This window comes from Opisthocomus hoazin, chromosome 4, assembly GCF_030867145.1.
Source record: "Opisthocomus hoazin isolate bOpiHoa1 chromosome 4, bOpiHoa1.hap1, whole genome shotgun sequence".
NCBI classification, from domain to species: Eukaryota; Metazoa; Chordata; class Aves; order Opisthocomiformes; family Opisthocomidae; genus Opisthocomus; species Opisthocomus hoazin.
In genome coordinates, this window is record NC_134417.1 from 6243606 (window position 1) to 6267319 (window position 23714).

At 41.7% G+C, this 23714-nt stretch overlaps 1 protein-coding gene across 4 annotated transcripts in view; it reads right to left on the reverse strand.

Annotated features, from left to right (window-relative positions):
• Positions 1-23714, reverse strand: part of PAK2 (p21 (RAC1) activated kinase 2) — a 45553-nt gene continuing 21839 nt past the window's right edge. For all 4 annotated transcript variants that reach the window (XM_075417719.1, XM_075417717.1, XM_075417718.1 and 1 more), the window contains 14 exons: positions 22460-22670; positions 16903-17003; positions 16232-16382; positions 15304-15335; positions 14840-14947; positions 13746-13878; positions 13380-13443; positions 12521-12569; positions 10370-10482; positions 9756-9873; positions 7810-7909; positions 4998-5194; positions 4314-4451; positions 1-3786 (listed from right to left, as the gene is read on the reverse strand). In XM_075417719.1, the coding sequence (XP_075273834.1) occupies positions 3700-3786; positions 4314-4451; positions 4998-5194; positions 7810-7909; positions 9756-9873; positions 10370-10482; positions 12521-12569; positions 13380-13443; positions 13746-13878; positions 14840-14947; positions 15304-15335; positions 16232-16382; positions 16903-17003; positions 22460-22646 (1578 nt within the window). In that variant the 5' untranslated portion in view covers positions 22647-22670 and the 3' untranslated portion in view covers positions 1-3699. The remainder of the gene's footprint in view (positions 3787-4313; positions 4452-4997; positions 5195-7809; positions 7910-9755; positions 9874-10369; positions 10483-12520; positions 12570-13379; positions 13444-13745; positions 13879-14839; positions 14948-15303; positions 15336-16231; positions 16383-16902; positions 17004-22459; positions 22671-23714) is intronic.

Sequence of the window (23714 nt, forward strand, 5' to 3'; positions counted from 1 at the left end):
TGTTTTTTAAAAGTTTATTTCTAGCCCTGAAAGAACAGTTATTAAACAAAGTCAACAAATACAGTAGTTAATATTGCAGTAACAATTAAATAACATAATGGGATTAAATTACACAAAAGGCAACATTAAAATCTGAAGATAGTTAAAAAAATAAAAAGAAAGCTTGCACCTACTTCCATTTCCATTGACAGCGTGAGGAACACAGGGAAAAACAGACCAGAGACATTTATCTATTCAGCTCCAGCTGGAGAGACCCTTACAGCCTCCTTGCTCCCTCCCCAACCCACCCACCATCCCCTCTGAGAAAGGGACCCAGCCTCTCCCATCTGCTCTAGCCACACCTTTTACACCTCCCTGCCCTGGAGAGCCAGGGGGAAGCCTACAATTCGTCTCATTAACACCTAAGGCAGATCAAAGTGCACGTTCCCAGTGCCATGGAAGGAAAAGTCTGGTTTATTCTACGATAACAAGAAAATCTCAGGAGTCATACATTCCCTGCACACTTGCATCTCAGCCTTAAGCTGCCCAGCTCCATACATCCAACTAACTACACCACTGTACGTTACACTTCGTATGCATCATGCACATACTTGACCCTGACTCAGGATCTCATGCTGGCACCCAAAAGAGTGAGACGTACAGGAATTCCAGCACTTTCAGATGCAATCCTTCCCTCATCATCCATCTACTCGACCTCTGGCTGGTCTCCGTCTGCCACAGCGGTACAGCAGAGCTGAACAGCCCTGCAGCAAGTCTTAGGGATGCTAATCTGCTCCCTTCAGGGGGAAAAAACCCACAGCTTGCATTTTTCAATCTTGCAGACACATCCAGCTGGCATCATTAGAAAAGCGATGCCTGACCCACTAAAACACAAAAGGACAGTACAGCAACCTTCTGGCTCTCCTCTTCTGCCAGCTCCATCTCTGGCCCAGATTCCTGGAAGCAGGGGGTGAGAAGCCTCACCCCCTAACAACGAAACTGCTGCCTGGGGAAGGGGAGATGCGGACACTTTCCGACTGCAGAGCTAAACACCTTCCCAGGTCACACAGCAAGCACCGAGATGTGTTTTGATAACTTCTGGATTGGGCCAAAGTTTGTGTGCTAGGATGGCTGAAAGTTTGGAAATCGTCTCTCAAGTAGACTAAACTGGACAATTTTTGTAATACATGTTTTAAACAATTCTCATTCATCAATAAAAGTGAAATAATAAGTTAAAATTACTTATGATTTCTTGGTTTTCTATTTTAAAAAAACTAAATCTATCGCAAGTTATCTTAATGTCTAGATTGTGCCATCAAAAAAAAAAAGAAAAAAAAAAAGAAAGCAGAAAGAAAGAAAAGCTCCCAGTTTAACTCTGGCACAAGGAGTTTCACAAAGTCCATTGCCAGCAATGGACAAAGAGGGAATCATCGGTACGACAGGTTTTTTTTTTTCCAGCCAAGCCTCCTCACTACTTCGTTTGATCAGGGAGCCAGATGCACTCAAACTGGGGGCATCGCCATTACAGTGCTTCCAGTGTCCATGGCTTGCAACACATTTTGCCTGGGAAATGCATCTAGATTTACTTGCCTGGAATGAGACACTTCCTTGAATTTAAAACCATAACTATTCTTACACTTAGAGCTAGAGGGATTTATTCCTTTGATGGAGGAGTTAACATAATTTATCCAATGTAAATTTTGACTACCACACAACAGCAGAATGCAAGCTGAACCACAGTACTGCAGCGCCCTGCACAAGGCATCTCTTGTTGGTACTGCACCATTCTCTAGATGCTGGTGAGTCACAGCAGATGCTACAAGACCCTGGCCCCACCTCCCTCCATCATCAACACAAATAGCCTCCACTGTTCTGGCCGGCCACTCGCAGATGGAAGTTGGTTTTGTCATACCTTGGCGATCAGTCCCCAAAATATACTTATCTCTATCGCTATACAAATACCGAAATTATCTGAAAATTACTTCTACCTTCTGCCAACAATGTTTGTAAAAGTGTGCAAAAAATCTTTATTCAGGGTCCTCTGTCCATACCCAGCCATAAGCCTATCCGTCCCAGGTCCTGCCCCACTGGGAATGCAATAAAATCCCACTAAAGTCATGGTTATTGTTTCACAGAATCGTTTGGCACATTGTAACTACAGTTCACTCTTCGTTAAACTGTTGGGGAAGTTGAAATGCATAGACTGTAGAGCTAGAAGAAGCCGGGGCACAGGCTCTTCTACGCTTGCCCCTGGTAATACCCCAAGAACTCAACCGCTCAAGTTGCTCTGTCCTTCAGAGGGAGGCACTTTTCTTGCATTGAATGTTTGACTTCAGCCATTCTAGCTGGTACAACGTCTTTAGTGAGAAAGGATCAGTGTGACACATCACGTCTCCTCAGCCCCGAACCAGCCGGTCAAACGGGCCCCATAGATGTCTGATGGCACTGTTCTTCCCTCTCAGATTTTGTCTTCTCAGAACAGCGCTTTGGCATTTCCAGGTGTTCATAATCTTCTGTTTGAGTCCTATTATAAAAATCCTGTATCTTCAGTGTCCTCAGATCTGATTATTTGTTCTTCTGATTTCATTAGTACAAATGGAGCACGTACAAAATTGGACAAAATAGCTCTAATACTTAAACTCTGACAACTCCATAGGTTGATGCATTATTTGCTTGGGGAAAAAAAATTACAACATATACAAAAATGTATTTGATACAAAGAAAGGAAATGTAAAATAAAAAAGTCAAAGGCACCAGCAAAACTTCCAAAGCCCAAGTCAGAGCACAGATACAATACATGTTTTTGAACCATCCACCACACCAAGCACGTTATCCCTTATGCTTCTGGCCAGTAAGGCTAATGGGAAAAAAAGAGCAGACAGGAAGACAGCTGGCATTTTTTTCTTGCCCTGACTACAGCTGATCATTTGATCATAAATAAAGTATCTGACCCCTACCTACATATCCATAAACCGACATCCAAAGACTTGACCACAATCATTAAGTTTCTACAAAGAGGCCACATCTTTGATTAAAAGTCCAAAGAGCACAGGCATATGAGAAACAGCTGAATACTTCTCTTCCCCCTCTCTCCATATTCATCTTAAAAAGCAAACCACATCTCAATACATTACAACTTCTTAAGTAGCCAAGTTGTCAATTCTACAGTACAGTAACAGCTAATCCATAAAAGAAATGAGAGGCAAGATGTACCTTCACATTTGCCACACTTGCCGTGGATCTAGTCATACGAGAGTTTACTAGAGCGATTTAAAAGTAAACGGGTAGAGGGGAGGAAGAGGAGAGTGAAAGAGATCAGCAGGTAAAATTAGTACTGCTCTCTGAAAGCTTGAATCCGTCATTCAAGTATTGCAAGTACCCAGAAGGGCACAATGAATAGAAGCTGTTACAGCGAAAGTCGTTAAAAACCCTTAAAACCCCGGGCACAGTAAGTGGCATTTCTGGGCTGTCTGAAACACAAACGAACGAAAAAAAGGCCAGTAATTCAGTCCTCAATTCCTTCTGGACCCCAGACAGGGATCACTAGAGTCACCACAATTTATTTTGGGTGTCTTCTGGATGAGAGTTTTTTCCCTTTTGCAGACGTTTTTCCCCTAACAAAATCCCTTCCCTCCCCCCGGAAGTGTAACAATTTCATATATTATAAAGATTTGTAAAATACAAACAAACTAAAAAAGTATGAAGGCTGTGGCAGTAATGTTAGCGGTTACTCTTCATTGCTTCTTTGGCTGCCAAGATCAGTGGCGTCAAGCTAGACAGAGGTTTGGCCAGTTTCAAGAAGGGATGCTGCCAGGAAGAGAGAAACACAGTAAATTAGTGAAAGACAGTTTAAAAAGCCAGTAAAAGCCTTACATCTACACAGCCCTTTTCATCCTGAGGTATGAAAAGCAATGCAAATACTATCAATGCCCAGCTCCAGAAGGGACAGATCCAGGCACCTCAAGCCTGATAATTGTTCCTCCTCACCCCAAAAGAGCCTAGGCCCTTCCTTTTCCAATAATTCAGTACAAAGTGGTTTGCTGCTCAAACATCTCCTCTCAGTCCCATTCTGCTCATTTCAATAGCTTTGTTACAGTAAGTTTGTAAATTATTGGATGTTTTAGCAGTGGCAGAATGAAGGCACAGATTACTGATGGAAAGACTTCAGACTATGTATTACAACCTTTGATACTGTAGTTCCGACCACCTGCTCTCCACTAGTCCTCAGAAGAAAACACAAAAAAGCGAGTGCCAGTCTACAGTGCAGTTTATCACAGGCTGATCTTACTCATGGCTTTGGTATCTCAAGACTGTGAGCAGCAGCTGAGTCTCACCTGTAGCAGTTCTTTGGCTGATCCTCTTTTCTCTACATCCATCTCCAAACATCGGTTCAAGAAATCCCGGAATATTGGGGACAGTTTCTCGGGGTTCTGCAGCTCTGGTGTGCCATTAGTTGCTATCAAATATAAAGCCTGTAAAATGAGGAATATTGTATAGCCAAGCCAAAGCTTGACAAGATGCCAAACTGACCTGCCCAGCGGCAATCCCCATCTAGATGAGAAAGGGCTCTGCAGCCTACTTCTCTCCCTGATGAGATGAAAAACTAAGAACACCACGATTCTACGCAGTCGTGACCTATTCTTGCTAGCAGCAAAATAACATTCAAAATCTTTTGGCAACAGATACTTACCTTGGCAACGAAACAGCAGATTCTGACACAAGCAGCATTTTTCATAATCTAATGGATTTACTTTCCCTAAACTAGCACAGAAGACCGAGTTCGAAGTTCAGTGTTTTAGTTAAAAGCAGGTACTCATCTTCTAAACAGAAAAATTCAGGGTAGGGCTGACTGCAAATTCAAGACAGCTGTCTTCCTTTTGAAGGAATTTTCTTGCACTGCTGAAGCTTGTTGCCTTTTTTTTTTTTTTTTTAAATGTAAATACTATTAATGAACAATTACTGAAAAACGTTCATATGGTAAACACCCGCAAACAGTTCTAGCCACCTGGGCTTCTTACCCTCAGGGGGTTTTCATTGAGGTACGGGGGCTCTCCTTCCACCATCTCAATAGCCATGATGCCCAGAGACCAGATATCCACTTTAGGGCCGTATGCTTTCCGTGTGACCACTTCGGGGGCCATCCAGTAAGGAGTTCCAACCATAGTGCTGCGCTTGCTCTGCTCTGGGGTGATCTGAGCACAGAAACCAAAGTCGGCTGTAGGATAACAGAATTTTAAAAAGTTAAATTGGTGCATCCCAAGTAAACGGGCTTCCTAGAAGACTTCTCTATTACTACACATACATTCTACTCATCTGCACTTGAGGGGCTTGGGGAGTGTCTCCTTTTTTCTTCCCCCCCACTATATTCACCAAACTACAAAATACAACGTACAAGATAGATACAAAACCTGAAGGTGTTTAAGCAGGGCAGACTTCCATGGAATGAAGATCAGGCTTTTTGTCCTCTTGAAAAGCGACACAAGTATCACCCTGTAGAAGAATGGTATTTTGCCCAGTCTTCAAGCTTCCTAGACTGGTAACAGTCAAAAAAAGTAACCAAGCAGAACACAGAAGGCAAGTGTTCTCTGCATGGTATGTTATACAGCCCAATCTAGAAAACACGAATCTACAAACCACAAAATCTGCCCTGCTAAACAGATTTAATTTGTGCAGCTATTGAGTTCAACATTTCACAGCCGTTTGGCCATGAAATACAGGTACTATAGTTGACAGACATGGAAACAAGGCTTCAGATAACTGAAGTGCTGCTCCACTCAGCAGAAGGAACCTGGACAAACAAACCTTTCCACAAGGTAACTACCAAAGAGAACAACCACACTCAAGAAAACGAGAAAAGTCACCTATTCCTATAGCCTTCAGGTGCAGCAGCAATGCATGTTCCATCATGTTACTTTATCCAGCTGCAGCACTCCCACTTCCCAGGCATGTAAAGCATCAATAAGAACACAGTTAAGGCAGGAGACAGATTTTTACCTTATCATTGACACTAAGTTTGAGAGAGAAAGAGAGAGAGAGAAAGAGAGAGAATTTAAAATTTCGAGTCAATTTTGAAAGTGTTAGCCACGCAGTGCTGACAAGAGAGCCACAGTCGTAACAGTGCTAACTTGTACCAAGAGGACAATTTAACAAAGAACTGCCCCCACACCAATTGTCAAGATGCTGCCTTGGGGGACAAAAGAAGAAATTTAAAAAAAAAACAAAACCAAACCTACAGCTGCCACTGAGTTTCTTGCCAGCACTTCTTGGCCTTTATCAAGGTGTCACAATCAAGTCAAAGCATAGCTTATTTCAATGAACACACCAGAAAAGCAGAAGCAGTGTATGTCTCCTGACCTATCAATGCAGCCTTCAGCACTAGGCCACCAGCAAGGAGAGAAAAGACAGGCAAGACGTAGAACCCAGTTTCACCAACCAGTAGCGTGTGTAGGTATCTCTTACTCCTCCTGTCACCCGTCTCCCAGAAGCCAGACTCCCCCAGAGAAAGGGAAGAGCTTGAAAAGAAGGTGCAGCTTCTTCCACTCTCCACTCTAAACAGCTGCTAGAAGCTCCATAATCACACAGCTAAAGAAGGGCTAGTCTCAACACTGATGAAAATATCTCCCCTTCATATAGCACATTTTTACCGCCGACTCCTGTTTTCTCCTGTCTCTCCTTCTCCCAACCTTCTGGGGCCAATGCTACTTTACATAGGACGCTAACCCTGCTCTTTCGCCACTCTGCTTTGCTTTGACAGCTCTTGTATTTTTGAGCCTTCTCCAGCTAACTCTTCTCAGTCACATCCTCTGCTGTAACTAGTCACTAATCTTCAGCTTCTGAACCCAAACAGGCTGTGCACAAACACATCACACCCTTGGAAAAAAAAACAACAAACCAAAACCTCCTACACAAGCAAGCAGTGCATCCAATAATGCTGGTAAGAAAAATCAGGTTGCTTGCAATCTTTCTTCACACTCCAGTTCATAATCAACACGAGACTGCAAACCATCCAGAGTAAGGGATATGGCTAAGACACATTTTTATGACATTTCAAATTCCTACTAAACAGCAAAACTGCCATCCCTTAACTCTTTGGTCGCTTTATGCTTTGCACATTCCTACATACCAAGAAGTCAGATAATGCACCTCTCTCTCAACAGCTTCTTCACATGGTTTCGCACTTCTTTATTGCCACACACATTTACACACACCAGAAATTGACTTACTGTACACAAGTCCATGCATGTATAACAATTACCTGAAAAGCAAGTTTCTTTTGTCATTTCATGATTATAATAATGAAAGTGTGTTACACTTTCAGTCCAAGAAAAGGAGACCCAGCACAGGCGCAGCATAAGACTAGACTGCAATATAAATGGTAAATACTGTACAATTTTCTTGTGAGTGAACTTCTGATGAAAAGGGCGAAACATTAAAAGCAAGTCATAAACTGAAGAGACTAACAAAGCAACTGCAGTTAGCTGCAACTTCTCTCTTGCAATCATTCGTATCTTTGCTTCACTGTATGGTGCCAGTTACTTCATATTTACCAACGTATTCATGTGGCAACAGGTTTGCTTCAACATCCTTCCTGTCTAACATCCTTCCTGTCTAACAAGTTCACAGCCTTAGTCTCGGGGCCCTCAGAGCTTCAATACCTGCTACCTGCGAGTTCTACATTTTATAACATGGAATGAAATTCTACTACTCTTATCCAATAAAAATTAACCTCAAATTCCCCTGCCAACTCTCATTCTACAAATACACACTCTCCGAGTCAAAGTTTACTGGGAAAGAGAAACCAGAACATGGAAACAAATGTCTTGTACTCACTTAGTTTAACTGATCCATCCATTCCTAACAGCACGTTGTCACTCTTAATGTCTCTGTGGATGACCTGGTTGGCATGTAAGAACTCAAGCGCTTGCAAGCACTGGATGGGAGGAAAAAAAATATTCAGCATATGGAGACACAATTTGTGTGTGAACATGAATTCAAAAGCAATGCTTACACCCTCAGCCAAGGGTGACTGCAAAAAATACAATAGGTATTATTTAAAATAACCAGTAGAGGAAGCTCTTGTGCTAAAAAATGCTCTCCAGATCTCATGAGGTCAAAAATCATTTAACCGTGCAGTTTCTCTGCTGTCTCAACAAATCCATGAATTAAAGTTCTCATTGCTCAGTTGTCACCCCAGATGCTCTCAGAGATCCCAGATGTTAATTTTGCTACATCCCACAGATTCTACAGAGGAACCACAAAGGATTAAGTGAGAGCTTTTTAGCCTGAGGTCTCACCAAGAGTAATTGGTGAGACTTCATTCTCCGCATGCATGCAACTTCTCCTACAGTGAAGGCTGTAACACATCTTCGTCATTAAAGTCACTAACACTGGTTTTGCACTTTTTTAGGTTAAAACCTTCCACACTAAGTTTCTGCCTAAAAACATAATGAAATTTCATGTCGCCATTTGAGAATAAAAGGCCAAGAAAAATTGTAATATTTTTCCCTTAACACAAGCAGGACATTTACCATTTGCAGCTTGGCATGGATGTAGTCCCCAGTGAGTTTTTCGTCTTTATTTCCCCTAGCAAAGTGGCACTGATTTGCAGAATGAAGTGTATCTAACGTACTGGGCAGCAGAGTTTTGATGAAGTACAATAGTTCCATATTAGACTTTTTCCTCAGAAAAGTTAATTACTGTTACAGTAAATAGTTACTTTCTGTTCTCTGTTTCCAGCTCTGGTTTCTCCAGAAACCATTACCTGTCCATACACGTTGATGTGCAAGTTTGCTTTCCATCCCCTCCCCTCTGGGTGAGTCATCAAAAGCAGATGTCATGTTGATGTAGTCAAATGGGGTTTTTAAAAGCCTAAGTTTCTCCTGCACAGCAGATAATAGAATTACTTCTTCTGCCATAATAAATCATGCCCAGGCTGGATGCCAGCACTCTGACTCAGGGCAGAAACCACTGATAAGTTGTGACATCAGCTATTCCATTTGAAATCTTACTGCAATTTTAAAATTATTCCAACTACAATGTTCTGGAGAATTATTTTTCTGAGAAATGCATGAAGAAAGCTTAAATGTCACAGAACTACAGATCGTTCATATTATTAAAACAACTGAAATGAGAAAGAGATAGTCTGCATCAAGTTCATCTTCATTTTAGTACATGTTTCTTAAAGTTTTTCTGTTTCATCAGATCCATTTTCACACTCAAAGCAAACACAGTTCCCTTTCTTCCTTCTGGAAAATACTACGAAGCTTTTAGGCTTTATTTTTTTTTCTTTCAAATATGTTCACATCTCTACTTTCTGCATTACCTATATATACTCAGTTTTCTTTTTGGTGCCTTGGAATATTCTTCATTAGTCAAATGTTAAAAAAAGCATTTTTTCCAGCTGCTAAACTTCTTCATTGCTCTTCCTTGAACTTCAGTCCACACTGTCCGCACCTTTCTGTTAGCACTGTCACCAGCACTAGGTAACTCAGGTAACACAAACGGAATCTTTATTTGCTCCATCACCTAACATTCCCAAACACACAGCTCAAAACTGCCATAGCTCTTGCGTTACAACTTGCAAACCCCCAGTTTTCTCAGTTAAACTCATTTTGTTCTTTTCTGTAATTTTAATACTGATTTCTGCTCTCCTATCATTCATTCTTCCTAACTCAATGGCTCCAACAGCAATTGTTGCAATTGGTCCTAAGTGTACGATAAAACTTAGGGGAATAGAATGCATCTTCATTCCTCTACCCATCAACTATAAGACTCACCTCTCTGCAAACAGCAGCAATCTGCGCTTCATCCATACATGTTTCCGTGACCACATCTGTTAGTGACCCTCCAGCTAGATACTCCATCACGACAAACAATTCATCTCCTACGAGGTAACTACAAACAGAAAATGAAAAGCATGCCCGTTTGCCATCAAGAGATGGAGAACTGAAAAATGACTGGTAAAAGCTGGTCAACGAAATGCACTTCAAGACATACAGCAAAGAAAGTTAATCTCTGGAAGGTGGCCTGAAACGTAAATGCTGACAATAAAAGCTGCATGGGGAGGATAACACGCTACATATCTCCTGCTCAACACAAGCATTTCTCCAACTGTGCTCTTGTCCACCACTGATGCCCAGCTACATGCAGCAGTGCATTCATGATGGAAGAAGGCTTCTTACTGAATTATCAAGATCATTCCCTATAACAGATGATGGTTTGTTGTTGTTGTGTTTTTGTTGTTTTTTTTTTTTAAAATAACACTCTAAATACAATCTCATTTGTTTATAAGACCCTTCGGTACAGACAGTCCAAGTCTGTGGAAGTCTATCAAGTTAAAACCTCTTAAAACCCTTGGGGATGAAGGAATCAGCCAGCTGTCTGCATTTACCTGTCCAGGAAGTTGACTATGTTGGGGTTCTTTAGTTCCTTCATTACCAAGATCTCATTAATAATCAACTCCTTCTTGGGCTGTTTCTGCAGGTTTATCTGTTTAATAGCAACCTGAATAGGACAAAATAGAACAGCAATCACTCAAACTTGAGTATCAAAACCTTTTGGTCATTCTTAGAGTGAAAAGTTAGAAGAAATTCTCTAACAGGACTAAATGAGTTCAGCACAGCTTGCAGCTGGCAAATTACTTATTTATTAGCATACAACTTAAAAGAACGCAACTTCATGAGCATGCAAGTTGCACCCATAGCCAACATCATCTTCTTGCAGCTAAAACAATCCAGAAACAATAACAAAGGCCAGAACAGACAGCAAAGGGAACATTCAGGAGATAAAAAGACACTTACTTGCCTAATTTCGTATCAGCAGGCCTAAAGCAGAAGAGAACTGTGTAGCAACTAAGACAGACAGTATAAGCCTTCCAATGCAAAGCAAAGCAATTTGTTTCTTTACATTCTGATCAAATTAGCGTTTGGGTATAAGGAATGCTGGGAGGCAGAACGAATTGCTCTCAAAGCAATTAAGCCAATGAACTATCCCAGAGAGAGATGGGAAGATAAAGACCTATCTTGCCCAGGAAATAAGCTAACCAGGACTAGTATTCCAGACTTTAAAATGGAGAAGAATTGCCCCAGTTATGTTAGCTACAACACTTTGCGGAGGCAGTTCAGCGTTATACAAGATAACCTACCCATGAGTCCAAAACCAAACACAATGACCAGTATAAACCTGTAGAAACGATCAGTATCGTATTACCAAGGGCATTAAAAGAAGAGAACTTCTGGCACAGAATCACAAAATAACTAAGACTGGAGGTGACCTCTGGAGGTCATCCCATCCAATCCCTTGCACAAAGTACAGCCAACATGGAGCTGGTTGCTCAGGGTCTTGTGAAACTGAGTTTTGAACAGAGGTCTCAATGAGCTGATACTTCACAACCTCTCTGGGTTCCTGTCCCACGTTTGATCATCCTGACCGGGGGGGGGGGGGGGAATTCTAATATCTAACCAGAATTTCACTTATGGCAATTTTTGTCTGTTACCTCTTATCCTGTCGTGTAGCTCTAAGAGGAGTCTAGCTCCATATTCTCTACACCTTCCCATTAGGGAGTTGAAAATAGCAATAAAACCCTCCTTTGGCCTTCTGCTCTCACCGCCGCACAGACCCAATTCGATCTTAAGACATTAAGCACTGAAGAAGCCAGAGTACTGCATCCATTTAATGCACAAAGACTGCAAGCAATCAACTGTTAGTATGCCTGCCTGACAAGACACAGAGAAGGTCTAAGGAAGGAACTGGACTACAAAATTTACCCTGCAGTCACCAGAGAAGACATGAAGTACTGCAGTGTGTAGAAAGCAAATTAAGAGATGATTGAAAGGCTTGCATTTTATCAAGGTGTGGTGCTCCACTACAGTACTGATAAATGAAGTTACTGCTGAAAGGGCAATTGCTTATCAGTGACCTAAGGAGTGGTTACTTGCGGACATATACAGGAAAATTAAGGAAATCTGAATTCAAAGAGAAGCAAATAATTCCTAAAATTCTAGTCCCAGGAACCAGAGATGACAAGTATGCAGAGTACTGCTGATGTTATCAACCTCACCAGGTGGGTCTGGAGGCACCAAGGTGTAAAAGCAAAGAGCAGGATGTGGAGAAGGCGTTGTAACTACAACAAAGAATCATATGGGGAAAGCTGTTTCCATACAGATAGGCACATCCATCACCTCCAGTGACACAAGACTAGAGAACAAGTCTGTAAAGACTAAAAAAAGTTTTATTTCTGAAAATACAGGACACCACTGCCCACAATTCCTGAAGGATAAACTGTTTTCAAAACCCGTTTCTGGAACACCTCACTCCCTCTGCTTCTCACTAGGAAGACAAAACTCTATTTTTAGCTTTCATCATCTGATCACTACAGAACAAGGCAGCCACTGTTACAAACGACTATGACAAACATTCCTCTGGGAGGTAATAGCACAGATGGGAGCCACAGAAAGAAATCTAGTCAAATCATTTCAGCCACCTAGAGAAGAACATTTATACAGAAAAAGTATTTGCATTGCAATGAACACAGAAATCTTACCTCCTGCCCTGTTGCCACATCAATAGCTGTGAAAACTGTACCTGAAGCCCTGTGAAGAAAAAGAAGTGTTACAAGCCAGTTGCACTTCCCTGTGTAACAAACATGCACATGAACAGACAAATCACAAACACAAAATCGTGTCAGCTTTTGATATTGTAAGAGCTGTATCAAAAAGGCAGCTATTAAAAGTAAGCAGTATCATAGAAATGCCAGTCAGTTCACACAAAACAAACTATTCTCAAGTACGGTCTCTTCTGACACCAGCTATGCCTCCTGCATTCAGGATGGCTAAGCCCCCAGAGCTCGTGCTGCTTCCTATGATCAGAGAAGCTGGGCAGCCCATTCTGTAGTAGGTATTACTTTTCATTTTCCCCCCAGGGAAGCCCACCCACAAATGCACACAGACCTCTTTGGAAAGTATACAGTAGAAGTTAGGCATTTATATAATCAAAGCTGGAAAAGCTAGAACTTGCATTTATTTTTTTCTCAGAAGGATTCAGAGGACCACTAGTAGAATAACTTAGTCAAGGCAGTATTGTTACCTTAACACACAGAAAACCTTCCGATGTGCCCTCACGCTATTCAACAGTCATATTACAAAATGGATGAACACATCTTACCGGGAGAGGAGAGGACTAGATACACCCACAGAGAAGTTACAGAGCTATGCTTTTGCATTAAAAGACAGAATTCAAAATTTCCACCACTGTATAAAGCCTTCACGGTCTGTTTATCACTGCTTAATACAGCCAACATTTCTGCCTGTTTCAGTACGTGGTGGGTACATGACAGCATCAGAGAATAGTACATGGCGTGTAACACTGGCTCACTGGGAAGAGAAGTTGAGATGAACACTTACCCCTGCCCGATTTTTTCATATCTGGTGTATTTTTTCTTGGGATCTCCTATGCTCACAATAGTGCCTAAATAAAAAAAAAAAATAAAATAAAAAAAAATTCAATCCCGCTGTCTTCCTTTAGTACGGCTGACCTGGTCAAGACACCTCCAAGAGTGGGAGAGCTCAAGCAGTAAAGGCTGATGCATGAACAGCCAAAGCAGATAAATCAGCAAAACTGAATGCAGTTCCCTCAGCTACTGTCTGACACAAAACCAATCAAGCACAGTATTCACACAACCCTTACACAAAAATAAGGATGAGGGCAAAAGCTTAATATCCCTCCTCCAGTCCTAAAGCCCTTGTTTATCTGAAATAAAAAACACCTACGTAGTTTTTCCATGATCTCTTCATCCGACATTTTGGTCTTCTTTTTCTGCTTATCACCTGATTTCGTCGCACTGTCAACAGAAGTGTCACTGGCTGGTGCAGGGATGGGGTCAATCACAGACCGTGTATAAATCTGTTAGGACAGATCATTACCTGAGCATTTTCTCTGCAATCATTGACCTTCAGTTGAAAACAATTGCAGTTCTTCAAAGATCCCTAAGCACCATTTTACATAACAGGTTGGAGGCAGAAATTAGACCTGAGAAACATTCAAGCCCAGTAAGTCAAGATGCTGGCAACCTTACTGACCTCTGAAACAAAGACCCAGGCACTTCCTGAACAAAGCGGATGCTAGGAGATTAACTTTCACTGACTTTTTGTGGGGTTTCTACCTGCTTATTCTTTAGAACCCCTGCTAGCTAATGGGAGGGGCCCTTTCTTCTATTTACTTCATTTCTGCAATTTCTAAGTTTCACAGAACAGAAATCACTATTTAATTGCAAGATCAACTAAGATCTGAAGGCAAAAGATTCATGCTTCACCACGAAAGGAAGCATGACACTCCTGGAATTTCCCAGCTGCACCCAGCTTTGCGGATTTTCTTGGAGCTTTATTTAATTTCCCCCTGAGCTGTTCACAAACACAGCTACCCTAGAAATATAAAATGTGACAAGTCTACAGTTTGATACGTTTACATGCCCAGAGTGGACAATTATAAAGCAGTATCACTTGACAAACACACACAATTCACATTTGGGCTCCTGAAACAAAACTAAGTGGGCAGAGTGGCAAAATGTACACCTACCACGGCCAGAAGAATGAGCACAGGTAAGTGCGATCCCTGGGACATTATTAACAAGGTGTGTAGTTCAGGATGACTACACTAAAACTTAACAAACAACTTCTTAAGCATTTAACTATTCATGTAACACTGATGGCTTTGTGAATGAAATAAGCTTTCAAATTTTAAATTTTAACTGCTTGGGAGTTAGGTAGTTTAGTGAGACTATCACACCACAATCAAATAAAATAAAGAAAATCAAATGCACTACATTTGTACCATTACTTGCACTGTAAAGTTTATAGCTGCTCACCGATTTTGTGTGATCTGGCCGTGGAGCAATAACAGGAGGAGGAGCTTCTTCATCATCCTCATCATCATCTACCACAGCTGTTGATGGCTCTGAACCTTTGGCATTGGTCTACATTTTTTTGCAATAACAAAAAAGGAAATATGGAATAAACAAAATTTTCACCCCCGCAGTATTGAAGACTTACTTTTTTTCCTTTTTTTTTTCCCCACATTAAGATAAAAGAATTCTGATGTCACAAGAAAAGGATAGGCTGAGTGGTTTAAGTGCCCTATTACATTTTATTGCAAGACTAAAATACTATTGCTCCAGTGAAATATGCTCTGTTGACCCACCAATTCATCTTTTTATTCCACAAAAAAAAATTCTCATTTTGTTTTATACTGCAAGATTCAGTATATAACAAATACAGAAGGCCCGAAATTGTATGCGTCTAAGAAGATACAAAGAATAGTAAACACACTCACCGTTGGTGTTCCTGAAGGGAAACCATCTTTTTCTAAACAGGACAAATAGCAGAATACATAAAATCATCAGAAAAATAATAAAAAGCGAACTTTACAGAGTAAAGAACACAGACCGCTCTGGAGATTTTTTTTTTGCCTCTCCGAAAGCAAAATTTCATGGTCAAAAATGAGAGAAATCAGTATTGCGCTGTACGACCATGCAGAAGGAAGCTCTAGGCTTCTAAAATTCTCCTCTAAGGGTAGACAAACCCACTCATTTCCCAATTTGCTCTTCATGTCACTTCAGTACCCACACAGAGTTTTCCAAATTGAGCACTGCTTGTCACACGTATGTGCTTTGCATTACTGGGATGTGAAATCAGGATGAAATGGATATTTCTGTTCCCTTAGCGGTATCTTGAATCAAGGATGAGTATATCACAAAGCCTTACTACTAAGCTAATTTCAGAAATAATTTGGAAGAAACCCAGGTAAAACTGCATCTGTAGGACAGCCATTCTCTCAGCCCTCCCACATAGCTCCCAATCTAGAAGCCACAACTTATTTTCCATCTCTGATGTCATCACATGGTGACACGAAGTTCACAGATAGCTGTTTCAGCCACAGACAGGAGGAGCAAGGTCTCCAGCACGAAACCAATTAATCACAGTCTCGGAGCCCCAGCTTCATAAAAACAGCCCGCTAATTTTGGCTGCTATTTTGAATTACCCAGTTCCATTTCTTCCCTTCTCCACTTAAAACAGGAAATTAACTGGACAATGCAGTTTCCAGTAAGTTTTAAATCCATCTTCAAATATCTGTTCCTCATTGAAAAGTAGCCTGCTCTTTCAGCATTTGAATCTGATTTATTATTCTGAAAGAGAGGAAGACTGTGTTCCAAATACCCAACTTCTCTTCAGTGTGTCCTGCACAAACCTGGAGCACTCACCTGGAGCAGAAAAACTCAGATACTTCTGTTTTGCTGTGTCTTTGGAGTCGTAGAATTTCAGCACATCTAGTACCGCCTGGGGGTTTTTCTTCTGTTCTAGCTTTGTGATATTTGAGGTCTGAAGCAACCGAGCCCATTGCTCTGGCATTCCCTAAAAAAATAGGCTATTTTAAGCATCCTTCTAGTATTTTAAAATTTTTTTTTTTAAAGCACAACAAATTTCTTTCCTCTATAAAAAGAAGAACACATACAGCCCTAAACACATGAACAAGTAGAATGGGGTTTTAATATGGAGCCATATGTCCATAGGTGACAACACAAATCACTGTGCCAACATGACACCACCTCTTTCAAGTGTATTAAGCCAGATGTGAGTAATGGGAATACAAAAGCGCTCAGCAGAACCAGAACCATTACTGAAAGTAAACTGAAGCAGGTTTCTCAGGAAAGGCTCTCCCACCTGACACAAAGGATCAGATCTGACCTTTACAGCTCAGAAGTACTAACAGGTCACAGTCTCATTACTCTGCATGCTGTACAAATACACAGTAAAGTTATTTCTTTGATAAAAGCAGACTAAGTCGCCTGTTATTCTAAAACACCACCAGTGGCTTCACTACAGCACTGACCCACGGCTGTTTTCTGAGAAACTTCAAGGCAAGTATACTTACAGTGAACTCTCCAGTAACAGCATCAAAGCCAACATGGATGGTATGCTCAAAATCTGATGGTGGGGAGATTTCTGGCCTTTCCTTTTCCTTCTTCTTGCTTCCTGAAAGAGACATTCAAAGATCTGCTGAGCAAACATTTAAAGTCCTATTGTCTCCATTTAATATAATCAATCCAAGCATTACAATGGTTAGGATGAATGTAACCATTATTCTGTTTATTGGATGGAGGTGTTTGCATATGCAGCACAGTGACTTGATATTTGCAAGCTGGTATAGACTTCATGCAAGAATCAACAACTCGTTCCATTCAAATCATTCATACTATGGTAGCAACCAAAGAAGAGATTAAGAGCACCAGAGTGCAAGGAGCTCTGTCGAGTGTATGAAATCTAAACATATGAAATGTTTACAGTGCAAAAAAGGATATTTTAATATGGATTAAGAACAACCCCGAGGAAAACTTCAGCTCAACCTCAAGTTCACCCTAAAGACAGCTAAAACTCCGTTGCCTCACTGCTTCAATTCAAGGTAATTAATGCAAACTAGGACTTCCTGTGATGAAGATAAAAGTTTATAGCCTCAGAGCAATTACCTAATTTAAATTAAAAGGGGGGGGGGGGGGGGGGGGGGAGCAAGCATAATAAGTACCAGAAGCAGAAACAGATAATGAGAAGGACCATGTGCACAATCCAACTTAGATTCAGTTGGATTTATAAGACATTTTATAATACCTGGGGCTTGGGTTTTTTGGTTTATTTTTTTCTGACAAAGAGAAAATAAATAAAAGTGGAAGACAACTTGTAGTTAACTAAATGTAAAATACACCATTCTGTTCCCTTTACTCAGAAAAGGTTTGGAGTTAAGTTGGAAGGTTTCAGGAACCTCTTTTCTTGTTCTTGCAAAAAAGCCTGAGCCTTGCTGTCTTTCCTTGCCGAAGCAGAGGAGTGTACCTGCTGTTTGTTCTCCAGGTAGAAAGATGATGCTCAAGGCCTCATCTCATGGCCCTCTGCTGAAAGGCAGAGGCCTGGCAGTGAGCTGTAGAGCGTGTCTAACCTCGTACCAAGAAAATTGCATGTGTAATCCTGGGAACGCCTGTGGGCTCGCAGAGCATACAGCTGCATCAGCTGCAATTATTATGGCGTGCATGAAGCCAGCAAGAACGCCATAGTGTTCATAACCACAAAGGAAAGCAGCACACCGTGTTGCAGTCTAACTCAATTACTCTTTTATACTTGTATGTAAAAAAAAAGTTTTTTGCGTTGCTTTTAAATTCACCTTAAAAATAAAAGTCGTGTAGTTTCAGTACAAAAAAAGAGCAGCTAAAACAGCACCCTCTTCATTACTACATGGTAAAAAGTTGCTGAACACGGGGCGAGCATAGATCGTGCCAGCCAGAGCCAGAGAATCCGTCTGAAATCCCCTCACGTTGGTGGGAGAGGAAGGACGGGGAGCCGAGGACAATACTTACAAATGAAAAGCCATGTGGGCTGCCTCCAGCTGAACAATGAAGTGGAAAGACACAGCTATTATAAACAGGATATCTTTAATATGGCTGCGCAGGTCAGAGCCAAAAAGCAAACGGACTGTCAAATGTTCTCATTAACATTGTTCAGTCACAGGACAGGAGAAACGTCCTTATGTGAAAACCTTTAATGAAAGTACTGTTTCTTCCCAATCTTTTGCAGTTGTTTCCGTGAAACCAAGGGCAGGAGTGGAATTATATTCCTCGGGAAGGTTTCTGTTCAGGAGCAAGTGACTTCTAGGGAACAGGAGCTGGTGCTCAAACCCTCCAGCATGTGCTCCACAAATAAACTCACTCATTCTAAAAATACACACGTCTTATTAGCAGGCTAGGCAAGAAGACTAAAAATCACTCCTCTGCCCACAGGAACAGCAGATCAGAGCAGCACTTCAAACAAACACAAGCAGCAAGCTTCAGTCAAGAGGCGAGTGCCATGAGTCATGTGTTGGCAGGACACACTCAGGGCTCAGAGGCCACTGTGAGGCCACGCTGCTTTTCAACCTCTGATGATGTTTGCAGTACAGTTCTGTATTGAAATGGGAATCCCTTTAGTAAAGGGCAATGCTTGTTTCAAGCCGTGAGCGAATCTAAGATGTGCTCCCTTGGCCCTGCACAGACAGCAGCATACAGTCCCCCGGCTCCCAGGAGGAGGAAGATGCAGGTCCTTGAGAAGGATTCAGAGAACTGGAGAACTGCTCTGTCTGATTAAAACACTGCCTTAAACAGCTGGGCTCTCCTCTTCCCCAAATGAAGCCACAGACACTCAGCAAGGCGTCGCCCAAGGTACCTCACATACCCTCCTGTATTGCAAACCCAGCCTCGAGCATCCCTCGCTCCCCACCAGTGTGCGAGTCTACGGTGCGCTCTGGCCAACCTCTGTACACGAAGCAAGAAACACAGATGTTTCTCAACAGCCCGGTCATAGTAGGTAGCTGACTCCAGATGGTATGCTTTGAGTTACTGAGCCGCAGCTGAAACCACACTGAAATCTGCCCCGAGCCAGCAGTCTTGAGCATGTCACATGCATGATATCCTGAGCGATGCCCCACAGCACCTCCTTTAATAAGTTCTGCTCAAAGACAAACATCTCTTGTTTTAAAGGAGTATTTTAAAGCTTTCCAAAACCACACACAGGTTCATTTGATTTCAGAAGTCTAGCCAAGGAAATTCATGGCAATTAAGTACTCTAGTAAAAAGATGACTATCACTTCATTTATCCTAAACAATGGAACTAAGGGGGTAAAAAAAATCTCCATGACTAGGTCATTAAATAACCCTTCCAAACTATGATTATTTTAGTGCAGAACTAGCTCAGACTTGGGGCAGAAACTCTGCATTGACTAAACCTCACCATCTGCAGCGAGTCCCCCAGAGCACAGCACCTCCCCAGTGCCATCTCCTAAGCTAGAGAAACCTCCCATGAGAGGACCCGGCAGGCAGAGCTGTGGCAATAGATATGGTGAAGCTGGCCAGGCTTCCCAGCAGCAGAAATTAAAACAAACAAAAAAAAAATTAAATTCACATTTCTGGTGAGGGTGCGTCTCAGTCACACTAATGAATAAAACAATTAACATCTGACTATTCTTTAGTGCCAGAAAGTCACTGTGTCCATTTATATTCTGCTTATATTTGACAGCCAGTTTTGCCGTCTCGAGGGCCAAAAACATTTCATTGGATGTTTACATTATACTTGTTGTAGGTTAACCAATCAGCAAATTTTTTTCCAAATTAAAAAAGACAACTTGCAGATAGTTTCTTTAAGCTAGACAACTGAATTATCATTTTTCCTAATCGTGTTATCTTGCCATGCAGTAAAACCTTCTGCTGTTTTTCAGATGGACATTACTTTAAATATTTTTTAACGCCTAGAAAAGATCAACTGACACCATTTTCTCCAAAACGTACTTTTCTCAGCCGGAAATTATTTCTTTCATTTTACTTTGTATGACCAAGTATCAGTAGGGATACAGACACATGCTAAATAAGTATGCAGATTGATTTCCATAAATTTGGTATACATCAGTATTTACAGAGTGGTGTGAATAAGCTTAAGTAACGGGACTCAAAAGCAATTTCAGACGAGCCAATAAAACTTTGGACAAGTCTTCAACCACCTCCCCAGCCGTTTCAGCAATGAACAAACCCACCATCAAGACAGAAAGAGGAAACATCCAAGGAAAATTAAAGGCACTATAAAATGTCACAAAGCTCTCCAGCTGCACTGCACCCACTTGCATTCATAAATTGTTTCACCACACAAGCAAGTCTTATACAGTATTACTAATTCAGAGCAAGGAAAACCTGCTTTCATGTGGGGTTTACGCTTGACTTCATTATACCCCTGGCCTGCAAAAAAAGGGTCACAAATGCTCTGATGAAGGATCAATGCAACAGCATAATGACAAGTGCCATCCCAGCTCCTTAAGTGTTCTCCTAGTCTGAACATGGACAGATTTGATCCTTCCACCAGATTTTCTTGCAGCACTACCAAGACAATTTCTAGGTATTTCCGCCCATGACCAGCGACATAATGGTAAAACAGCAGTTTCTGCAGTATTGAAGGGCTAAGCTAGAACCTGCTCCAGACACATGGCACTACACCTAGCTGACAGTACCCAGATTCATCGCCTCCACCAACCTCAGAGGCCTGGAGTCTCTCTCTTGGGGTGCTGCCACCAACCTATAGTAGCTTCTCACACTCTCCTTACCTCTTTAAGGCTCTTACCCACGCCAGAAAAAAAGCCCACCACTACTACTGCTGTAATCCAGCCACAGACAGTTATTTCACAATAAGTGACCTTGTGAAATAACTATTCTGCTTCCAAAAGCTACACTGGCCAAATCTTTCTAACCTCCAAAAAGGAAAACACGCCCACTGTTGAGAGCAGGAACTCTGCCAGACCATAGAAAGTCAGATCTTCCAAGCACAGGGAAGCCTGCCTCTAGCGTTCATCTCCAGGGTGAGGCATGGCTGCAGAAGCACTGCTCACGCAGCTGAGTGAGAGTAAAAACCAGCCCTGGGGAAAACACTTAGCCAAGAGAATACATAACCAGAGGAGCAAAGTCTCCTGAAACAGTCAAATCTGTGTCAGCATGACTGAACCAGTCATGCCCAGCACATCAGCAATGAGGTGCAGAAAGCCAAGAGCAGAACTAGAAGACATTAAGAGCAGCAGGGTCTTCCCCTTGTGCATCTTAACAGTAATCACAGAAATGCTAACGGGTAGATATTAATGAAAGGCATAGCAGTTTCAGGTCAGGCTTGTAAGTCCCTGTGCAGTTTTACCATACCAGACGTTAGAAGATATTTCATCTATGCACTATTTTGTTATAAATGGATACAGACATCCTGGAGAACCAGGATCAGGGTTCCAGTGCTGTACATACATTCATCATACAGAAGAGGACAGAAACAAAGCACAAACACAGTCTAGTTTCATTACAGCAATTTTTTCACAGAAATAATCCTTGTTTGCAGTAATGCAGATTTTTTCCCCCACTAGTAATTAATCCTAACAGTGCAGTTACACAGACAGAAGGACTTAATTTTTCTCATTTCTCCTTCATGCCCGCTGCACACTCTCACTATATCTTTACTACCTTTTTTCCTCCTCAGGGTATCACATAAATGGCCATCAGTATGAACTTCCAAAACAGCTGGATGCTCAGTTTAAACTAGAAATCTGGATTTAGAGTAGCAAAATGCTAAGTAATATAATACCTAGGAATCACAAACTTTTATTAGGGTTGTTTGGAAATGCATTACTTTAAACTTGGCAGGAAACATGAGAAGCAGTAGGTGGTCGTTTTCCTCAGGGAGTTGTTTAATTTTTCTTACTCAGCATTTCATCTTCAGACACCCCAGTGCAAACAGAAAGAACATCTCGGCTCATTGACCACACATATCCAATTTTCAATGCTTCCTCCAATCCCCTACACTGGGCAGGCTGGATTCAAATGTCTGAAGTGCTACCAAAACTTAGAAGAAGAGTAAAGGAATACAAGTAGTAACCTTGGAAAACAGAGGCATCTTACCTTTTTCAGTGCTAGAGAATATGGAGATGATTTTATTCCTAGGTTTTCTCTCTTCTGGTACAGAGGGCAGGGGTTTCAAGCTGTGGTTGGCAGACAACTGGTCTTTGCCCCCTGAACTGAAGATAGTACTGCTCATCCGGACGGGAGGAGCTGGTGGCTTGTCTTCCAGTTCTCCGTTGTCAGACATGGTTATCAACAGCTAGGGAAAGCACTGAAATAGAAATATTTGTTTTAACATAGGAAGAGAGCATAGAATACATAAATGTAGCATTTCTTCTGTTGGCCAAAAGGGAACAGAGGTGTGAATTCAACTGAGGGACTCGGCAAACACCACACCGGCAGACTGACGTCTCCGCCAAAGGAAGCCGATCCCTTCCTCACGCCCGCTTCTGGGCCACCCGTTCATCTGTGCCAGCAGCAGCATTTGTGGGACGGAGTGACAAACTTTTCCAGTGGTAAAACTAACCCAGTCAAAAAGAACAGTCAGTTATAATATGGACCAATTCCCAGGTCTGGTTTGCTCTCTGTTCACACACAGGTTGCATGCCTGAAAAGGACAGAACATGTAAGGGCCCAAGTACATCTTTTAGGGGTAGCTTTAGCCCAAACAGATTAATGCTCTGGAGTCAAACGCCTTTAAAAGCCTTAGATTCTTTCCTTCTTGTCATCTATGAGACAAGATCTTGGGAAGAAAATAATAGCTTGTGCTCATAAGTCACAATTCAGCACACTGTCCACATTGTCATATCAAGAATATCTCTATCCAAATTATGCAGCCTACATTAAAGAGCATAGGACTAAGATCCACTGGATGCATTCTACTTCTGAACAAGAACTTGCATTGCTTCCCCACTTTGTGCCACACTTTCTCCATTTGTAAAAACAACATATACTATCACCACAATCCTCTGAGTCCTTAACAAAAACATGAGCAAGATCACAAACAAATCGCTGCTAAAGCTAAAAACACAGCACAATAAAGCATCTACATGGCACACTCCACATTCAAGAAAATCTGCATTGGCCTGTTCTCACTCCCCACAATATCCTGGAGACTTTTCTCTGATCACCAAGAAACAGGCAGCCCTCTCTGCTACAGAGTAAACAGCACAAAGATTTACAGGAATTACCTCTTGATGACAGCTGAATAACAAATATGCTCCTCATTGCTTCATACACTGAAATGATGAGCTACCTCTTTGGAACAGGAGCCAAGGCATCTCCTCTGTGTTGACCTCCTCTTCTCACAACAGTT